Source organism: Vicia villosa, linkage group LG3 (assembly GCF_029867415.1).
Source record: "Vicia villosa cultivar HV-30 ecotype Madison, WI linkage group LG3, Vvil1.0, whole genome shotgun sequence".
Taxonomy (NCBI): Eukaryota; Viridiplantae; Streptophyta; class Magnoliopsida; order Fabales; family Fabaceae; genus Vicia; species Vicia villosa.
Window position 1 is genome coordinate 168848723 of NC_081182.1, and position 18532 is coordinate 168867254.

At 33.4% G+C, this 18532-nt stretch overlaps 2 protein-coding genes and 1 long non-coding RNA gene across 4 annotated transcripts; 2 read left to right on the forward strand and 1 right to left on the reverse strand.

Annotated features, from left to right (window-relative positions):
- Positions 1-2242: 2242 nt before the first annotated feature.
- Positions 2243-3724, reverse strand: LOC131656901 (uncharacterized). The gene is made up of 2 exons (XR_009300367.1): positions 2735-3724; positions 2243-2490 (listed from the first exon to the last, which is right to left on the reverse strand). It is a non-coding gene; the product is annotated as an uncharacterized LOC131656901 (long non-coding RNA).
- Positions 3725-7402: 3678 nt separating this feature from the next.
- Positions 7403-12557, forward strand: LOC131662572 (uncharacterized). 2 transcript variants are annotated; one of them, XM_058932384.1, is made up of 5 exons: positions 7403-7561; positions 8745-8980; positions 9531-9645; positions 11627-11745; positions 11866-12552. In XM_058932384.1, exons 2-5 carry the CDS (start codon positions 8757-8759, stop codon positions 11915-11917), a joined length of 510 nt encoding a protein of 169 aa, XP_058788367.1. In that variant the 5' UTR covers positions 7403-7561; positions 8745-8756; the 3' UTR covers positions 11918-12552. The 2 variants fall into 2 exon arrangements, with proteins under 2 accessions (XP_058788367.1, XP_058788368.1); XM_058932385.1 differs by having other exon boundaries at positions 7424-7561; positions 8749-8980; positions 11866-12557.
- A 4657-nt stretch (positions 12558-17214) lies between these two features.
- On the forward strand, positions 17215-17577 carry LOC131659344 (auxin-responsive protein SAUR71-like). The gene has a single exon (XM_058928550.1). The coding sequence runs from the start codon at positions 17215-17217 to the stop codon at positions 17575-17577; it is 363 nt and encodes a 120-aa protein (XP_058784533.1).
- The last annotated feature ends 955 nt before the right edge of the window (positions 17578-18532 follow it).

Below are 18532 nucleotides of genomic sequence, written 5' to 3' on the forward strand. Positions count from 1 at the left end.
TCATCCAAAATTGGTTCACTTAGGAACCAGGTTCACCCTTCTCGAACCCCGAATCTGTTGGAACATACAAATCAAATTAAGGTTTCTTTAATGGAGAAAATGATGAATTGAAGAAGATGAGGATTAGAGAATTGAGAAGAAAATAAGAGAGAGAGTAATTGAGGGTGAGATGATGAATTGGCATTAACCACAAAATAGGAGTAGTGAGCTCCTTATATAGTACATATTACAAAATGATTGGAATGAATTAAAACACCCAAAATACAAACAGAAAAACAATTGAGCTTCAGTGTAACCGGTTACGGCAAACAACGTAACTGGTTACGCAAACAGCGTAACTGGTTACGCAAACGCAACACCTTCAGTAACTCTGTTTCACGGGTTCGTAACCGGTTACGGTGACAGGCGTAACCGGTTACGCCAACTGAAGTGGTAAAAACAACAGTTTCAACACACCACCTCACTTCAGTTGGTCCAAGTCAAGCATGCTCAGCTTCATTCTCAGCCTCTTGAACACTTCATTTGTCACCCCCTTGGTCAACAAATCAGCTACTTGATCTTCGCTTCGACAATATCCCAATCGTAACTTTCCATCGCTCACTAACTCCCTCAAATAATGAAACCGCATCTCTATATGCTTGCTCCTTCCATGTGCAATCGGATTCTTCGCAAGGTTAATCGCTGAAACATTATCAACAAGGAGAGTAATAGCATCACCCTCACTACTATTAAGCTCCTTCAATAGATTCATAAGCCACATGGCTTGGCAAGCACACAACGATGTCGCAATATACTCGGCCTCACAAGATGAGAGTGCTACCACTGGTTCCTTTTCCGAACACCAAGAGATTGGGGTTCTACCTAGCATAAAGATGTATCCAGTCGTTGACTTTCTATCATCTTTATCACCATACCAATTGGAATCGGTGAAACCAAGTAAATCACACTTTCGGCCCGTATCCGATGCCGGAAAGAGAATTCCATAACCAAGAGTCCCTTTAACATATCTAAGGATCCTCTTGACAGCTGCCATATGAGATACCTTTGGTCTCTCCATGAATCTACTCACAATACCGACACTAAATGCCAAGTCCGGTCGCGTATTGCACAAATACCACAATGATCCAATCAATCTTCGATATTGAGTTGGATCAACATCTTGCTCATCCTCACTCTTGGACAGCTGTAGCCTTGTCTCACATGGTGTAATGGCAACATTACAATGCTCCATTTCACACCTCTTCAAGATCTCAAGTGCATACCTCCTTTGGTGCATGAGCAGTCCCGTTGTTGACCTTTGGAACTCTATGCCAAGGAAGTATTTCATGATTCCAAGGTCCGTCATCTCAAACTCACTCATGAGTTCCTTCTTGAACCTTGAAATACTCTCCTCACAGCTGCCGGTAATCAAGAGATCGTCCACATATAGGCAAAGAATTATCACTCCATCCTTAGCATTCGATCTCACATACACGCCATGTTCGGACACACACCGCTTGAAATCAATATCAACAAGAAAACCATCTATGCGTTTGTTCCAAGCTCTTGGAGCTTGTTTCAAACCATACAATGCTTTGTGTAACTTGTAGTATCTCATCTCTTGATTCTTCACTACAAAACCGGGGGGCTACTGTTGCACCCCAAAATTTGCCCTCTTTTATATGCTATAAGTTACGGTAGACGTTTATTTCGTCTCCCAAAAATCGAAGAAAAAATAATAAAGAGTATCCTTTATTTCGAGACGGTTCAACCGAGGATTATTGAATTAAAGGGTGATTATGGTGCGTGAGCTTTGCCGAGACATATTGGAGTATGATTTGTTTTCATGGCCACATTGATCATCTTTTTATCGGTTGTCCTCTTTGGATTATAGAATCATGTTGATGCATTCACTTATGATTTCAATCAATACTATGCAAGCTTGTTGCACGAGATTTAATTGTCACGTGTGATCATTAAGACAAGCCCATTGATTCAACATTCGTTTCGAAGGCACTTTCGCGTAAAAGGGTTAAAGTGAACTTGGCATTTGAAAATTGAAGAAAAGCGTAGAAGGTTCCACTAAAAGCATTTGCGCGAGATTTCTTGATATTCAAGTTATGAGATTAAGAGATTAAGACATGACCGATTATTCATCAAAAATACTCGTTCAAGTATTGATGCAAATTCCATTCAATTTTATTCAGTCATTTGTTCAAGATTTACACATCATTGTGGTTATCATCATTCAAATCTATTCAAGTTCATTACAAAGTGTCCATGTCCATTACAAAAAATATTCAAAGAGTCTCCATTCTACATATCCATTACAAAGGCAAAATTACAAGATTCAACAGAAATTTGAGTGTACACAAAGGACCAAGGATCAAGTCGGTTCAATACTCCAAAGCGGTGCAATGTGTCAACCGGATCTGCTGTAAATTCAAAGAAAACTGATCTGCAGCTTCACAAATAAACCGCCCCACACAATCAAAATCCTGCATCCTGCATCTAACAAATAAACCGAACCACATCACTAAATTAGCATAAATCGGTTCGGCAAAACCAGGCTGTAGAATTTTAAACCGGAGCGTTTTCAATGAAAAGGAAAAAAAAGGATATCAGTAGCCTTGGGAGAGGGGAGAGAATGGGATAACAAAAATTGGAAGAAAAATATCAGAGATTGATAACAGAATTTTGAGACAACAAGATTGTAACAAACTTTAGGGCCTTTTCAATGGAATCAGAATTCAACCTTCTCCTTAATACCATCTTGAAGCTTCATTCTCAGAGGGGGCTCCCAATCTTCAATCTCTTTTCTACAGAATCACAAGAAAATTCTAACAGTTCACAACAAAAAACTCATAACAGAAAATCACAGAAAACTCAGAAATTCACCAAGAGAAATTCAGAAAAAAAAGGAAGAAAACTCTAACAGAAAACTCTCTCTCTCAGAACCGTTCTTCATCTTCATCGATCCAAAGCTCTCCATAATCAGGATCTGTAATCTTCAACCTCCTTCTCTCTTTGAATTCATCAACGTTCTTCATACTTCAATCCGCAAGAACGCCGTTCTTCGTCACAACCTCACGCCATCATCACTGAATTGAGAAGATCTTCAACAATTTTCATCGATTTGCAGCAATCTTCGTTGCAACTTCAACAATCGTCAGGTTCTGCTCTGAATCCTCTCTTCGATTTCATCATCTCCTTCAATCATCAGCATCACAACATCTCCATCACCGAATCCAAGATACGAACAGAACAAGTGGACGGAGTGAGTGGAATTGGAGAAGAGCGGATCATACGCACACCTGAATCTCAATCAAAGAAGCACTGAATCTGAAACAATACGAGAGAGGGAAGCAATTCACAGCGGCGATACAATAGTGGTTCATCGAAGGAGAAGAGCGGCGGAGAGATTGAGAGGCGAGTTTTGAAAGAGAGACGGAATTGGAAGGAGATGATCGGAGTCGAGTGTTGTGCGGTCGTTGTCACGGCGGTGTTCGAAGATCCCGGCAAGCGTCTATTCGCGAGGTTCTTGCAAGAGGAGAGAGAGTTCTGAAGTTGCAGAGACCACAAGCACATGTAAACCTAATTCTTTTTTGATTCAATTATGCATTAATTGTGAGTTTAGCTGGTATTAAATGATGTTAATGTGGATAATTAGGAACAACATCTGAATAATAAGGATAGGATTAAGTTGATATTAGAAATGGACGAAAATCTGGAACAAAATCTGAGTATTGGATCAAAGCTTGGGCCACCGAAATGCTAGCCACACCTCTCCTAAGCCCACCACTTTGAACATAGAGAAGCTGAAACAAAAACACTCAATTGTGCATTGGGCCATGTACGAATTCTGATTCTCACCCTCTAAGCCCGTATCACCATTGTTTTTTGGCTAGAATCCAAAAAAAATGAACAAAAACGTGCTATTGGACCATCAGCAATGGGCCCCGCGCCCTCCACCTAGACTGCACCTCTGATCTCAGTGTTAAACCCCCCTGTGTACATAAAATTCGCATTAGATTTAATTGTTTTAACTAGTTTGCTTCATATTTCTTGTAGGAAATAAAAATGACATAAAATCATAATAACTTTGTTAGATTTAGGATTTAATCTTGATATTATTTTGTTAGATTTTAGAAATTAATCAAATAGTTTGTCTCGGTAGCTTTTGGTTGAATAAATTGACATATAAAACAATTTCACTTTGTTAGATTTTTGACATTATAAAATGAATAAAAAACATGTATTCTTTTCTAGTTAAATTAGATTTTTGTTTTCTATATTTGTTTTCTATGTTTGATAAAAAGATAATCAAAAACATGTTTTCCTTGTTAGAATTTAATTGTTTTGTACATAGTTCTATTCTAGTTTTAGTTGAAAATATCATAAAAAACAATTCGTTCTTGTTAGATTTTGTTTTAAAATTTACTTAGAATTTAATTTCTATTATTTTCTATGGTGGTGCGCGTTTGCCTTGTTACTACTGATTTGTTTGCTGAGATGTGCGAGGTACTTCGAGAGAGCCACTACAAAAAAAGCGCTCGATTTGTGGGGGTTTTATACCCATTTTGAGGGGGTTTATGACCTCCGCAACGTATTTTGCGGGATTTGTTAAAACTCCCGAAGTTACGATTCCCATAATATATATGCGGGGGTTCTGACCAACCGCTGGTATCAAACTGCAGGGGTTATTTTTCGGAGGTTTTAAACCTCCACAGTATGTAGAGTTAATTTGAGGCATTCCTCAACCGCCTCTAACATCATATTAATACGTTTTTTAATTTATTTTTTAAATTGTTTTCTGGGGATTTGGAACCTCCTCAATAATTGATATGTTTTATTTTGTATTCATATTTATCAATTAATTTTTGGTTAATTTATTATTTTTAGATAATTATTTTAAAAAAATTATTTACCTTTTTATATTTTTTGCTGTATTGAAAAAAATTTACACTATGTTTTTTATTATAATAATTGTTATTAGGTATTAAATATAATTATTATACTACAAAAATTTTTAAAAATAAAATAAAATTACCAGTATAACATAATTCTATTTAACATGAAACCATATAAACCAAATTCATAATAATATCTTCAACTTGAACATGTAATAATGTGTTGTTCAAAATATTCGGTGTTATATCAAATGTGACAATCAAACACAAATTTAGTCTAACATAAATTTTCATCTTAAAGGGTCAAAATAACAAAAATATAGATTTAATATCAGTCTTGTTTAATCCCTTAATCAAACACACGTCAAATGTTGCTACCACCACAAGATCCTCTTGCAATCAACGGCGAATTAGGCTCACTTGCAACGTCACTTGGCTGAAATTATAAAAGAAACAATTTATTAGATAAAATACTTAACTAATAATTTATGAATTAAACATTGTTATCAAATGTATAATAATTTTAAATTATGTATGGGAAATAAATATGCAGAATACTTTTAAAATTGTCACTCTACTATATTGGAAGTTCTAATTAGCCTATCAATTGTTACAGAACCAAATTATTTTTCATGACAACAAAAGTCACATAAGAATATAAACATCACTGTTTTTCCACATTGTTGATAATTACAATTTAACACACTGTCAGAAACTCCACTAATACCACTCCAAAGAAATAAACATCACTGTTTTAATATTCACTTCCATGAAACTCTGATATCAATACTACAATACTACAATAACTACAATTACTACAATTCTTTGACATATCAGCTGCCATATACTTAACCTCATCAACCATATTTTCAATACAACTATAAGATTTTACTAGACCGATGCAAGTGATGAAATTCATTTTTGGGAGGATTAAAGAATACAATGACTTTATCAAGGTTAGGAAAAGCATCGTGGATAGAAGGTTGGAAGTGAATAATTTTCATTGATGCTTTCCGGAAGCTGAATTTGTCAAGCTTAATGTAGATGGAGCGACGAATGGCTATGGTAAGTCTGGATGCGGAGGTATTATCAGAGATTCATCGGGTATGTGGATTGGCAGCTTTTCGAAGTTTGTTGGAAATTGTAGTGATCTTTGGGCAGAATATTGGGGGACTTATGAAGGTATCATTTTGGCTCTTGGATATGGATATAGGAAAGTGGAAGCTCATTTGGACTCTAAGGTTGTTGTGGAAACTATCCTTCAGAAGCATAACAATAATAATGGAGAGGTCAGCCTGGTGAATAGAATTCAAAGCCTACTAGGAAATTTTGATGAGATTAGGCTTGTGCATGCGTATAGGAAATGGAATGAATGTGCTAATTTGTTAGCAACAACTGGTAGGAAGATGAGTGGGGGTATCATAATTCACTTGAGTGTTCCTCCTATTTTGAGCAAGGCTCTTGAGAGTGATATTATAGGAGTTCTGCTCCTAGGAGTTTGTTTATTTAGTTGTTCTTTAGGAGTTTGTTTATTTAGTTGTTTTTTGGGCTTTGACCCTCCCTTCTAGCAAAAAATAAAATAACAATTAATATTTAAAAATAAGGATTTTGTCTCTCAAATTAAGACAATCATTGATAAAAATAAAATTGATATTATGTTGGTAGTGACCCGTGAAATAAATAAAATTCTAATTTTATTAAAATTAAAAAAATAGATTATTAATATTTTTAGTGATAATAAATAAATAGAGAGAAAAAATTAAAATGAAAGTGTGGGAAAAAATATGAGAGAGATCTGAAATTTTAATCAAGAGAAAATGTGTATATGTAGTATTTAATTGTGAATGTTGAAAAATAAATGACATGTGTCATACTATAATAGGAGATAGATGGAAAAAAAAGTAAACATTACTTCATTTTATCTAAATGCTCTTTTTTAGTGTAAATAATTTGTTGTGAAAAGACAATTTAGAAAATTTATACAATTGAATTGTTATATATAGACCGTTGATATAATAAATGCTAAACAAATAGAATATTTTTACTACGGAATAAAACTATAGAAATATGTTAAACATAAATAAAAAATTAATGAAATCGTTAATTGATTCAATGGTGATTGGCAGTAGACTTAACAAGAGAAGATCACGTAAGATTCTCTGCAATTGTGATTGGGAGGAGCTGAAACCATTTGATATCCGAATTAAATTAGACATATCGATGATGGTAGGAAGAACTGCGGTTTGATCATCTGCAAGTGCGATAGTCGATTGGAAAGGGGTTGGAATCAAATTTGAGTCGGATATTGATGGTAATTATTATTATTATTATTATTATTATTATTATTATTATTATTATTATTATTGTTGTTATTTTGTTTATGATTAAAAAATACATAATAATTATCAAATAAATTAAAATAAAGATATTTAATCATTATTTTGTTAAGAATTGCGTAAACTTGAAACAAAGAAATACTAATAAAAAAGCTAGAAGGAAGGTGGATACAGTAAAAGTGAGTAAAAAAAAGTGTATAAATGAAGTATTATTGACTCTTGCCACTACATTCATCACTGTTCAACTTGGACGCAATCGACTACCACAACCACCATCTTCCTTTCCTTACATTTCTCTTCCTTCCAACCCCCATCCTCTCTCCTCCATTTCTCAAGGTAATCCATCTCTCTCTATTTTCTTAATTTCATATCTCCAATCTAATTTCATGGCGATAGAAACCCAAAAAAAAAAAAACCTATTTTTCTCTGTTCTAAAATACCTCAATGCATGCAATTATGTGTAATTGATTCAATTACTGTTATCTATTATTGTTCATGTAAACGCTATGTGGAAAATTGATAAACCCTTTTTGTTGGTTTCAATTCATTCAGAGATCTCATGGAACAAATTAAGTTTTCTTTTAATTCGTTAAGAGATCTATTCAATCCTGATTTGGTACTTAGAATTGTATTGAATAGAATATTCATATTGGTGCAGTGTCGTAATCAACATCAAACTTGTGAACTGTTTATTTGATTTTATTGACTGCCTTTATTGACTGCCTCCGAGTCCGACTAGACGCGTTTTTGGGGTTTTTTAGTTGCCTGTGACTAAACTTGTGAACGCGTTTGTGAATTGTTATTCTTTATTTTTATTATTTATTTTTATTGTTAGTATTATCTGTGAGAATGAAGCACGGAAATGAACACAACACGGACATCTGATTCCTTTTAATTTATTCATTTTTTAAATTAGTGTCGACTTGTCTGTGTCTGTGTCCGTGTTGTGTCTGATGTTTGTGTGCTTTATAGGTTATGAGTTGAAGTTAATGACGCCCAATGTGTTTACTTAGATGAGTTTCTTGACTCTAATTGACTAGTCTTTCGACTTTGGGACATAACAGGGGTTGATGAGATCACAATTCCAGTTATGATGTTGCATAAATCTCTAAAACCTTTATATTGTGGTTGCTGATCGTAATTTAGTAATTTAGCATCTTGATAAAAATAAAATGCAGCAATTTCCCCTTGCTGTATTATTACTATCAGAAACAAAACTTGGAATCGTCCCGATCTCAACTCACTTCCCCGGAAAACGCTGCCGCTGTTCGTCGGCGGCCGCCAGGAAGCAGCGATAAACTCCTCGAGGTATTTATTTTCAGATGCGATTCGCGGCAAGCAGATCTCAACTCCGCAACCGCGATTCTCTTATTACTTAGCGCAATTAACAACATATATTTTTACTATCCGAAACTTTCTAATCCTTAGTAAACCTTATTATGTATTGGATGAATTTGAAGAATTTTTGTGCTTAATATGATTAACATATATATGCCTCTGATTTTTGGTTTATTGTCAGTAAGTATCAAGAATGCAATTCTTTGGTGGTTCTGAGATTAGTCCGTCGCCGCCTGCGCCGACTGCTTCAGGAAACAATGGCCATATGCTGTATGTTTTCAATAGAAATGGTATATGTTTGCTTTATAGAGAGTGGAATCGCCCCTTGCATACGCTGGATGCTCAACAAGATCATAAGTTGATGTTTGGTCTGCTCTTCTCACTCAAGTCGTTAACTGCCAAGATGGATCCCACTAGGTATGTATGTGTGTTTAACTTTAACTTTTCGATTTTGATGATTATATGTGGATTTCCACATGTACATGTATTGCGTTAAAAGTAATGTGAAGAATACTTATTCTGCTATAGTTTTAGTGCATATTTGGTTTATAGTTTTGCAGCGTCGTCAAATAGTGGCTATAATAGTTAATGTCCCTTGATAAGCAATTTAGTACAAAATGTTGTTTAATAGCTGCTTAGAAGCACTACAGCATTGTAGCGTATTGGAATTTGAACTAACAAGTAACATGGAGAGTGATTATAAATTTATAATTGATAAAAATGAATAGCTGTTGGTGACAGAAATGTGGTATCCCTTATTCTTCTATTCATTCTCATCACATGGACATTTTATGCTTTGCATATTTAATATTTGCTCATCTTTGCTTGTTTCGTGTTGCAACAATGATCAACAATTCACGGAGTTTATGATAGATATAAGGAATTATATGAATATTATTGTTGATGTTCTATATGTTATAGAATGAACTGGTAGGTCTAATTCCTTTTTCTCCAACTTATGGTGCAGTGCCGAGAAAGGGAACCTTGGTGTGCCTCAGTTACCTGGTCAAGGTTGTTCATTTCACAGTTTTCGCACTAATACATACAAACTTAGTTTCATGGAAACTCCTTCTGGAATAAAGGTAAGATGCAGCTACACATGTGTTTCCTTATATACCCTTATTAGATTCTTGTGGATGCAGTCGCTTCCTGATGCCTATTTGGAATTTTATGGTGAAATGCTTTGCACCTTGGATTTTGCACATGTATTCATTGGTTGATGTAGCTATTTGGAATTTATTCTTTGCATGTCTCTAATATATGCTAATTATATTTTCTGTTAGAAATATGTTAGATTTGTTAACCTCACTACCTTAGCTGTGAATGAAAAACTTAAGTGATAGAGAACAAGAAAAAGATAAAGTGAGAAATTTTAAACACATGTTCTGATATTTGGTTTAGGAGTGGTTGGCTTTATCCACTTCACTGTGGCTTGTAAAGCTGCATGTTGGTCACTGAACAATAAACAATTTTACAAACTCTTCATTGTTTTTTGGTTTGTTGTTGTGGAATGAGTAACGTGTGGTCCTCATATGTTATTTGTTTATGCAATTGTAATTTGCAATATGTATTTAATATGCACATCATAGGATTATGTTCCATGTATGCAGTTTTAACATGGGTGGCTAGATCCAAAGTGTGAATGTGGTTAACAGGTTTATTTTTTTGGAAGCCACTAACTTTTTTATTTAAATTTTTCATTCTTGTGTTGAGGGGACTAATATGGTCCCAACCAAAATATACCAGTGAGAGCACGGCTATTTACTCTATAGCTGTGGATAAGTGTAAATGGTTGAACACGTTCATATATATTTTATCAACTCATTTGGAAATCATTTATGCCAGTTATTGATGTTTAACAAAGTACCTGCTTGATAGTACTAGATGGAAGTGAAATGAAATTGGAAGGAAAATATAAGAAAGATAAATAAATGAAGAATTTGAATTAGAAGTAAAATATAAGCATAATTTACACTTGGTGAGCATTTGAAAGGTGAGAAATGAAGTTGACATTGCTGTCATTTGAAAGCCATCACTAACCGACTTTTTGTGCCATGGAAATGAGATCATTTTTATGAGAATAAATGGTTAGAACTGTACTATTAAAACAGACAACTTTTATACAGATTGGGTCTAGAAAATACTACATTAGCTTAATGATCTAGTGTGCTTGTTCCGTTCATGATTTAATTGTAAGTAAATCAACACAATTATAAGAATTTTGTCTACTACTTTATTATTCATGTCAAATAACGTTTTCCAACATTTGTGAGTCTAAAGTTGTTGTAGGATTTGAGTAATCTACTCTTACGTTATCCGTTAACAAAATGTTACTTGCTTCTGATGTGGAACAAGGGGGAAACTAGTAATACTCTATTTTTCTATAAGGCCATGAAATGATTTAGAGGCTGTGCAAATACTTAACCGTACATAGGGTACTCTACTAAACCTAGTTATACAAGGCCAAATAACTAGAATTCTAGACCAAGTTGTATTTCAATATAGGAAATGATAGACCTGTAAGAACGTATGATAGACCTGTAAGAACGTTTATACAAGGAAAAATAAGAACATTAACAGAAACAAAAATATAAAGGAAGGGCAGATGTATCAAAGAAGAAAAACAGAGAGGGCTGGAGAGTAATTCCAATAGGGTTGGTTTATAGGAAAGCCTTCAAGGGACAAGGGAAAGGTAGAAAAGAAATAACATTATGAGATGAATAAGCCTATTCTAAGGCTTGAAGTGAGGAAAGTAAGCTGATGACTGAATAATATTCTCTTGTTTTCTCAATTCTTCAGTATGTAGTTGTGAGCTTCTGATTTACATGCATGCTTTTATGATGCTATGATCTTTATCTGGCGTTGGTCTGTCAGCACTCTGCTGCCAGCACAATGGTAGTTGATAACCGAGTTAGGTAGGTTTTACTGCAAAAAATCTACTACATACTAATTAAAACTATGAATTGTCATATTGTGCTTTCAGAAAAACAATCAAAGAAGCAATAATCATAAATTGTTCCTTGTCATACTAATTGTATTGTAACACTTCCATGCTTCATGCAGATTATCTTGGTAACTCATCCTAGAACTGGTGATCTCCGGGATTCCTTAAAGTATATCTACAATTTGTATGTTGAATATGTTGTCAAGAATCCACTCTATACACCCGGATCTCCTATCAGGTAACATAATATTTACTTCTGTTATGTAATGGATTTATGGATTATATTTTGTTTTTGTTTTGTGAGCTGTTTATCCGGAAAGAAATAAAGGTTTTTCGATGGTTTGACCTATTTTCATAGGTCCGAGCTGTTTAATACAACATTGGACCAGTATGTGAGAGGCATTGCATAAAAGCTGAACGGTTACAATTTACCATTATCAACGATGAACACATATGTTGTAAAATGCCTTGTTATGCATGGTGGTCACTGCATTATCAGTCACAAACTCTTGGGAAGGCCTTGCCTGCTGTTTATGTTTATGTTATTGCAATAGACGGTGTGACAATGTTAATACTTGATCGGAATTCATTGCTCAAAATTTAAACCAAATGAGTTCTTGATTATTATTGTCAATTTGTTACATATGCACTACAAACTCATTTTGGCTTTTGTGGATTGTACTGAATTTTTTTTGTATAATATGATTCTCTTTGCCAAAGTTAAACCTCAAGCTTAGTGTGGATATCTATGATCAAAATAGAGTAGTTTTGTAAAACAGACAATATAAAAACTTATGTAAGCGCTTATTTCTTCAAGTTTTTTGGGTCTGAAGATGAATTGGTAATAACTACTAAACGGTCCAACCTAGCAATGTCGGTTTCGGCCAATTAAACTAGGTCTTTGATTTATTCTTAGTTGAATCCTTACAAAATCATATTTACTACTTGAGTCTTGATAAAAATAAATGTAAGGTTGGGTAAGACACAAACATAAATCGTCCGGACCCATCATTTGAAGACCCTGCATGAAACCATTGGCGGAGGAAGGGGGAGGCACATGGTGATGGTGTGCCATGCCCATTCCCATGTTCTTAAAAATATTAATTTAAGATACCTATACCATTTATATTATGCTTTATTATTTTTGTCTGTTTATCTTTTATGTTTGATTTCAAATGACTTTTTGTAATATTATTAAATTTATTTTAGTTAAATTAGTGTTCAAGAAAGATATTATTCAATCATTTTGTATGTGAACATAGAGAGCAGTTTATGGAACACGATAGTCTTCATGAATACTTGTGTTTATGGTATATATGATGCAATAAAGTAGAATGAATTGAGATGTCATTCTTATACTTATTAGAAGGTGTACAAGGAAATTCTCTATGTAAGGAATTTTTTGTACACTCCCTTAATCATTTTAGGTGTCTTTAACGAAATTCCAATTTTACATTTGAAAGATGCATATTTGAACGTATTACATTTTATTTTGAAGGTATTAGAATAAGTATTAAGTCTTAATTTTAATTTTATTTATTTATTATTACTAAAAAAATATTCATAATCTATTTTTTAATTTTAATAAAATTAAAAATTCATTTATCTCATAGATAACTATCAAGATAATATATATTTTATTTTAATCAATCATAATTTAAATTGAGAGGCAAAATTCTTATTTTTAAATATTAAATTTTTTCTCTATCCCAGGATTTCATTTTTTTTGTATGATTATTTAATACAATTAAGTTTATATAATTATTTCTCATTTTACAATTAGGTAAATAATTTTCAAATTTTGTATTTGTATCTAAAATTATTTTATACCACATCAAATAATTTTTTTTATCTCACAGATCATTATCAGCACAATGTCGATTTTATTTTAATCAACAATTACTTTTATTTGAGAGACAATTTTTATTTTTAAATATTAAAATTTTATTTGTATGCTTGTTGGGTTTGCCATGAATCAAAAACATCTTTGTGTGTGTTAGTCTTGCATTCACAATACGAGCATCTCAAGGCAATAAAAAAGTGATTGAAAACAAGTGAGCTAAGCAAATTAAAGAGCCCATGGATAACCATGGATACAAAGGGTGCTAACACCTTCCCTTTGTATAACCTACCCCCTTACCCAGAATTTCTTAAAGGTCTTTTTTCTATTTCTTTTATAAACCTTTCCTTAATTGGATAAAATAAAAGGTCGGTGGCGACTCTCTGATTTTCAAAAACACAAAAGCAGAAAGAAAGAAAAAGAGTCAGTTCGCGTATTTCACCGCATGACAGTTTTAAAAAAAATGCTTTCCCTTTTAAGCGGAACTACATTAGCACTGAATTCTCCATTGCACCAAGGAGGTATGTAGGCACAAGGCTTAATGTCTTGCCGAGCTTATTTTAAAAATAAAACAAAATCTCTTTTTCTAGCACACACAACATAGATTTTCAAAAAGGTTCCTGTGGTGTACCACAGATATGAGGGGTGCTTAAAACCTTCCCCTCAGATAATCAACATCCGAACCTGAGTTCTCTTTTGTTTTAAAAAACAAACTTTGGGTTTTACGTTCTTTTCCCTACTCCTTTGGAAACAATAAAGCGCGGTGGCGATTTCAAACAAAATATTGAGTCGAGTCAATCCTATGGCTTCGGTCTCAGATTTTCCCCGCTACACAAAGTAACATAACAAATACAGAAAAGATATATCCTCATATGTCAAAGTAACATAACAGATGCAGAAAAGATATGTCCTCATATGTCAACTAACAGAAACAGAACAGAGGTAATATATAACGTTAACTGTTGCTTAAAACAAATTTAATAACTCCAATGATATGTCAACTATTTTGTTGGACTCTTCATAAACTTTGGACAAAAATGTGTAAGTTTCATGAGACTCAGAAGCTCTATTGGTCAATTTAATCATCAGAGGACATAACTCATTGTATCGCTTCATGAAATTGGCTTTCATGTCTAATTCAACATGTCTTCCTTCCCCTTCTTGATTACTTCCCAACATTGCATCTCTTGTCCATCGCTTTAGTATATAGTGTTTGGGAATTAACTTAATATTCATGACATCCAAAACTTTCAAAGCATGACTACATAAGATACCACATGTCTCAAATTTATGACAATCGCAAAAAAAAATTTCTTTCATAAGATTTCCCATTACTATCCTTTCTTTCACATTGTCATAATTCGTAACAACATACATACTTTCTTTCAACTCTTTTATGCAAGTGTCTTGATATTGTAGCAACCTTCCCTAAAAATTACAGATTTAGAGTCGCCACCTATTCTGAAGGGCGAATAGGAAACCCTACGCAGTTAAGAGATCGGGGTAAGTTATTATAATCAGGTCGAGGGAAGGTGTTAGGCCCCGTCAACCCTTTCCTATGGCTTTGAATCTAAGGTAACAGTTTATGGCTAAAAGATTAAGGTTAATAGCTAAAGAAGTGAAAAGGGCAAAATTGATATTTAAAGTGAATTGAGATTTTAGGGAGGGGGACTCGCCTTGGTTATCCAAGTGCCTACGTATCTCCTTAGGGAGAATCAGAGTCAACGTAGTTCGGGCACAGGATTGTACGCCTTAGAATTGAATTTGATATGGTTGAAAGTTGTTTGAAATTGTTTAAAGGCTTTTTGAGTGGCCTATCGTAGTTTTAGAAGTTGATTTGAAAGGCATTTTGAATTGCCTAATTGAAAAGGATAAAAATCCGTAGTATCGTGGTTTAGTGTGTTTTGAATGTTTGGGCGTACAACCCTGATTTTTATTTGTTACCATTAGTTGCAATAATCAATAGGTTTGATTACCATGGCTAACGGATTGAAGGGAGGATTACTAACCACTATAATTGATAGATTCGATTATCACGAATAGCAAATGTGCGTGTTTTAAATAATTAATTTGATCGTTACCCCTCGTAATCAATAGGTTTGATTACAAATAGTAATGAATTTTCAGAGAAAAATAGGCTAATCATCGCAGCCAATAAGATGGTTGAAAAGGGCAAAATTGATATTTAAAGTGAATTGAGATTTTAGGGAGGGGGACTCGCCTTGGTTATCCAAGTGCCTACGTATCTCCTTAGGGAGAATCAGAGTCAACGTAGTTCGGGCACATGATTGTACGCCTTAGAATTGAATTTGATATGGTTGAAAGTTGTTTGAAATTGTTTAAAGGCTTTTTGAGTGGCCTATCGTAGTTTTAGAAGTTGATTTGAAAGGCATTTTGAATTGCCTAATTGAAAAGGATAAAAATCCGTAGTATCGTGGTTTAGTGTGTTTTGAATGTTTGGGTGTACAACCCTGATTTTTATTTGTTACCATTAGTTGCAATAATCAATAGGTTTGATTACCATGGCTAACAGATTGAAGGGAGGATTACTAACCACTATAATTGATAGATTCGATTATCACGAATAGCAAATGTGCGTGTTTTAAATAATTAATTTGATCGTTACCCCTCGTAATCAATAGGTTTGATTACAAATAGTAATGAATTTTCAGAGAAAAATAGGCTAATCATCGCAGCCAATAAGATGGTTGAAACCCTTTAGCCAAATAATATATATTCGAATTATATTAAGATGGTTGAGATTTTACTAGAATTAGAGATATCTTAAGCTTAAGGTTGTTTGAAAGATATACTTAAAACATAATATGCATATTTTCATTAATGGAATAGTGAAACTGAAAGATATAAATCAGAACTTACATTTGATAAACCCAAAATGTCAGCCACTTGATCAGGAATCTTTCCTTCTTTCATCATAATATATGCTTTAAATGCTGCCATATTATTTTGAACTTGAGATTCCAAGTTCATGTACTTCTCTTGCCAAAAATTAGATGATGATGTAGAAGCACTTGTTGAAGAATTACTCAAATTTGAAAGTCTAACTCCATTATTTCTAAATGTATTGGTAGGAGCTGCTCCCATACCCATGCTTCTAACTCTTCCAGAATGCTCGGGCCCAAAGACTCTACCGACAACATCATTAGGAGATATTTCAGATTCATCAACATTGCTCTGTGTCAAACCCACTTCAATTTGTTCCTATCAATATACAAGATCATCATATTAAAAATTTGTATAAAAATCATGAAGTGGGAAAGTCTAAACTAACTATTCAACTTTCAAATGAAGAATATAAAGGGAAAAATCAAAATGCATGCAAGTAGCATGATTGGTTAATATAAATAAAACAAATAGAAGATACATGAAGTTGTCAGGGATAAATAATACAAGGAACAACTAATATTAAAACACACATGAACCATAACTAATAAAAGAACCAGAGAAAACTACACAAGATTGAAGGATTTGAAACTATATTATTAGCCTTTTATTTTGAAACTATATGAATAAAATGTGTGTTGTGTTCACATATTTTTACTCCTTCTCAAATGATTTTTTATATTATAAACTCAAACTTTTATTATTGAAATCACTTGTCAAGATATTATTTAAATATATAAATTGATAAACAAAAAAAGTATGATTTTTCTATTATAATTCTCTCTAAATACTTATGAATTTCTAACCACATGTGAGGAGGAACTTAAAAATTCTAACAGTAGCTAAACAATAGGGTGGGAGCGTTGAGACTAAATATATAAAGGACTTGACTCCAGTGAACACATCACACTAACATCCCAATTTATAGTCTCTCTTGATTTCCCTCTACAAGAATTTATAGAGATGGATTTCGTGAAGAAGTGTAAGATAGTATTGAGAAGTAACAAGAGCATGAAGAAGCAAAAAGATAATCCTAAGAAACCACCACATGGTTGTCTTTGTGTCTATGTTGGAGCTGAGAGACAGAGATTCATAATAAAGATCAAAATATTGAATCATCATTTGTTCAAGTCACTTCTAGAAGATGTTGAGAATGAATATGGATATGGAAACAATGGTCCTCTATGGCTTCCTTGCGACGTTAACATTTTCTGTGAAGCACTTATGGAGATAAAAAGTGCTATGAGTGACATGGGTTGCAATTTTCACACAGTAGCTACTACTCATTACTTGGAAATACCAATGTACCAAGAATGCCAAAGGTAATGAATGAAGAGTTTTATATCATGTTCAACATACCAGATAAATCAATCTCAAGAGAAACTGCATATCATAACTTACACGATGAATACTTGTGTCCATATCAGAGAAATCAATGTAAAAAGAAATTAAAACTTATAAACCCTATATTATCAAATCAAACCTCTAATTTATTTCTCTTTGTAAACGAACCCTCTTACTACTTGTCCATATCAGAGAAATCAATGTAAAAAGAAATTAAAACTAATGAACCCTAAATTCCCAAATCAAACCTCTAATTTATTTCTCTTTGAAAATGAACTCTCTTACTATTCAATAATGCTTCCATTGAAATAGGGAAGAGAGAAAACAACAATTTGTAAGATGGTTTAGCAAACAAAATTTTAAAGATTGGGACCTAAATATAACAAAGAGAAGATAAAGAAGAGTAAACTAACCTTAGTGAAAAAGAAAACCGGAGAATAATCGGAGATTGTTTTAAGCAATAGACAAGGGTGGAATTCCAACGGTGGAGAGCAAAACCAGTGTTGTGTTGTGAGAACTGAGAAGCAGGTTGAAGAATGAAGTAATGTGAGAAGCAGTGGAATGGTTAACTAAAGGGTTTCTCTATTTTTATTTTATTTTATACATATATCTATTTATATGTGTTATATTAATATTGTTTATATCATATTATGTATTACTTTAATTATTAATTAATGTAAATTAAAAACAAAAATATAATTAACCGCGCGAGTTTTGGTACAAAAATATTTGGCGCCAAAAACTTTTATTAAAAAAGCTGATTAGAAGACCAAAAGTTAGAGTAAAATTGCGCCATGATTACGGGGGTTTTAAACCCCCGTAGATTGCTCTATTATTTTTCCCATAAAATAGAGACTATTAATTTTTGTTCCAATTTTCAGAGGTTTTTTAAAACCCCCTCAAATTAACCGCCGCAATCCAGCGTGATTTTTGTAGT

Bases quoted from the DNA above. Each gene is read 5' to 3' on its own strand.
- LOC131662572 (XM_058932384.1), top strand. From the start codon at position 8,757: ATGCAATTCTTTGGTGGTTCTGAGATTAGTCCGTCGCCGCCTGCGCCG. The intron at 9,646-11,626 runs GTAAGATGCAGC...TGCTTCATGCAG, and splicing joins AAACTCCTTCTGGAATAAAG to ATTATCTTGGTAACTCATCC. The intron at 11,746-11,865 runs GTAACATAATAT...CTATTTTCATAG, and splicing joins ACACCCGGATCTCCTATCAG to GTCCGAGCTGTTTAATACAA.
- LOC131659344 (XM_058928550.1), top strand. From the start codon at position 17,215: ATGGATTTCGTGAAGAAGTGTAAGATAGTATTGAGAAGTAACAAGAGC.